The 2,118-nt window shown below is 63.8% G+C and overlaps 1 protein-coding gene across 1 annotated transcript in view; it reads right to left on the bottom strand.

Annotated features, from left to right (window-relative positions):
* The window catches only part of LOC103895438, a gene marked incomplete at its 3' end in the record, with an annotated part of 13,720 nt that extends 12,799 nt beyond the window's left edge, over positions 1 to 921 (bottom strand). Inside the window, exon 1 of the mRNA XM_019470820.1 lies at positions 661 to 921. Within this exon, the coding sequence (XP_019326365.1) occupies positions 661 to 921 (261 nt within the window). The remainder of the gene's footprint in view (positions 1 to 660) is intronic.
* Positions 922 to 2,118: the final 1,197 nt, after the last annotated feature.

The raw sequence follows: 2,118 nt of genomic DNA, 5'->3' as shown, positions 1-2,118 counted from the left end.
GGGCGCCGGAGCCAAGCCGCCCGGCCCCGTTCCCCCCCCCCCGCAGACCCCGTGTTTCTCCGGGGACTTTTCCGAAGGCTTTCTCCGCATCCCCTGCTGCGAGGGCTGGAAATCAGGGGACCGACCAGCGGCTGACTGACTGGGGGGATGGCCGCGAGCCTGGGAGGAGGACGGTGCCACAGAGGAGGGAGCAGGACGCCGGGCAAGCCTCGGCAGCCGAGCTGGGGTTTGCGGGGTCTCGGCTCTCCCCTGTCCTCTCCCCTGTCCCATTTTGGATCCTTACAGCCAGACCGTTTCCCAAGCTCTTCGTCTCGTTGGCTAACGAGGAGGGAGCACAGTCGGTCTGTGCCCTCCCCACGCTCCCGCGCACCGGGGAACGGGAGGATTTTTGGCACAGCAGCAGGAGTTGTTTAGCTGGTAAACCCAGAGCATGGCTGAGCAGGCCCCAGAATTTCCCCTGTGCTGGAAGGGGGGGGGGGGAACACACACGGGACGGGGACTCCCACCAAACCAGCCTAAATCAGGTCCCAGAAAAGAGCTGGTAGGACAGACCCGGCCAGCAAAAGAGCAGCCGACAGCTCGCGTCTCCATCCCGGCGCCTGGCTGGGCTCGCGCTGCGGGAGGCGAGGGCAAGGGGGCTCGCCGGGCACCGCAGCCCACCCGCATTCCCCCATCCCACGGTGAAAAAACGTCAGGCAGAGAAAAGCCGCTGCTGCCGGCGCCGGGCGCTCCCAGCCCCTGCCTGCTGCTGGGCGGGCGGCCGCGGGCGTTCTTCCGTCCGACCGACGGCGTTCCTCCGTCCCGCGGCTCCCGGCAGGGGGGGGGAAGCGAGCGCTTGGCCTCGGAAAGGGCTCGCAACTGGCAGCACGGCTTTCCAGGATAAACACGGGAGATGGACGAGATTCGACCGCGCCTGTTCATCGCACTCCTGATGCCTCTTAGCCTTTAATTTCTGCTGGTAACTCATCAGCGCGTCTCTCCGGAGGGAGAGCCTCTCTCGACAGCCCGATGCGAACGAATCCCGGGCTGGCTGGGATCCCGTTCCAGCCCCGGCAGCACCCGAGGGGTAAGGAACGCTTCAGCACCCGTGGAAATGCCGGGATCCCCCTCTTACGTCCTCCAGCATAAGCGACGGCTTGTGTTCCCAGCCGAAACCGCCCGCTACGGTGGATTTCCTCCCAAATCCGCCTTTTCAGATTCCTAAAGCATTCCTGAAGTTTCAGCCTTTCATCCAGAAACAGCCGTGACTGCCCCCGGCCCAGCAGCCGGGCTTGGTGAAGTGGCTGAGCGAAACCCCCTTTCCGAGCGAGGTATCCGTCAAGAAAGCGCCCTTCCCTTCCTAAATAAAGCCAGCTGGGGATGGCAGGAGCCCAAGGTGGGATGTTACGATTTATTCTGGAAACAGACGCCGGAGGAGGTAAAGCTTTTAAGCGTCCGGCTGAGCAGACGCGGGGAAGCGGCAAGCCCGCTCGGTGGAGCCTCCCAGCCCTTTATTTGCAGGAATTTCTGGCTTTGCCGATATATACAACGCGTTCCTTGGATTTATTATTTTTGGGGGGTTTTTTTAGGTCGAGCTTTGCTCTCCCGACAGCTGGAAATCTTTTCTTCCCTCCTTATTCTTCCTTTTAAATCGCCAGGAGCCGCTCACGCGCGGGCCGAGTGCTGGTGCCGGGCGAGACCGTCTGCCCCACGAGCGCGGCTTTCGGCACGGCTGGAGGAATGCGAACGCACCCGGTCTGGCGGCTGGGGACTCCCGGGTCCGGCGTCCCTTGGGATGTCACGGGGACGGATGGGGGAAGCCTGGCCGGGTGCTCAGGCTCGGGAGGCTTCAGCGAGAGCCGCCCCCCCCCAGCATCCCCTCCCACCAGCGCAGGACAAGTTTAGGAGCCTGGTGGCACTGAAAGTCCTTTTCCAACCCCAAAAGCCCTGCTTTTTTTTTCCCAGAGCTGGCAGCTGCCCCAAGAGCCACCAGGCTTGGAGGAGGCGGCTCTCCGTTCCCCACAGCTGGGCGTGACGAAGGCCCTGGCGATGCTTGCAGAGCACCCATCCTCCTCTTCCTCCTCCCGCAGGACCCGTTCGGTGCCTGCCCCCCGGGCTCAGGCGACGCACCGTCCCCTG

This window comes from Aptenodytes forsteri, unplaced genomic scaffold (genome assembly GCF_000699145.1).
Source record: "Aptenodytes forsteri isolate BGI_AS27 unplaced genomic scaffold, ASM69914v1 Scaffold506, whole genome shotgun sequence".
In the NCBI taxonomy this organism is placed as follows: domain Eukaryota; kingdom Metazoa; phylum Chordata; class Aves; order Sphenisciformes; family Spheniscidae; genus Aptenodytes; species Aptenodytes forsteri.
Note: the sequence above shows the minus strand (reverse complement) of the source record. Positions and strands in the feature narration are given on the sequence as shown.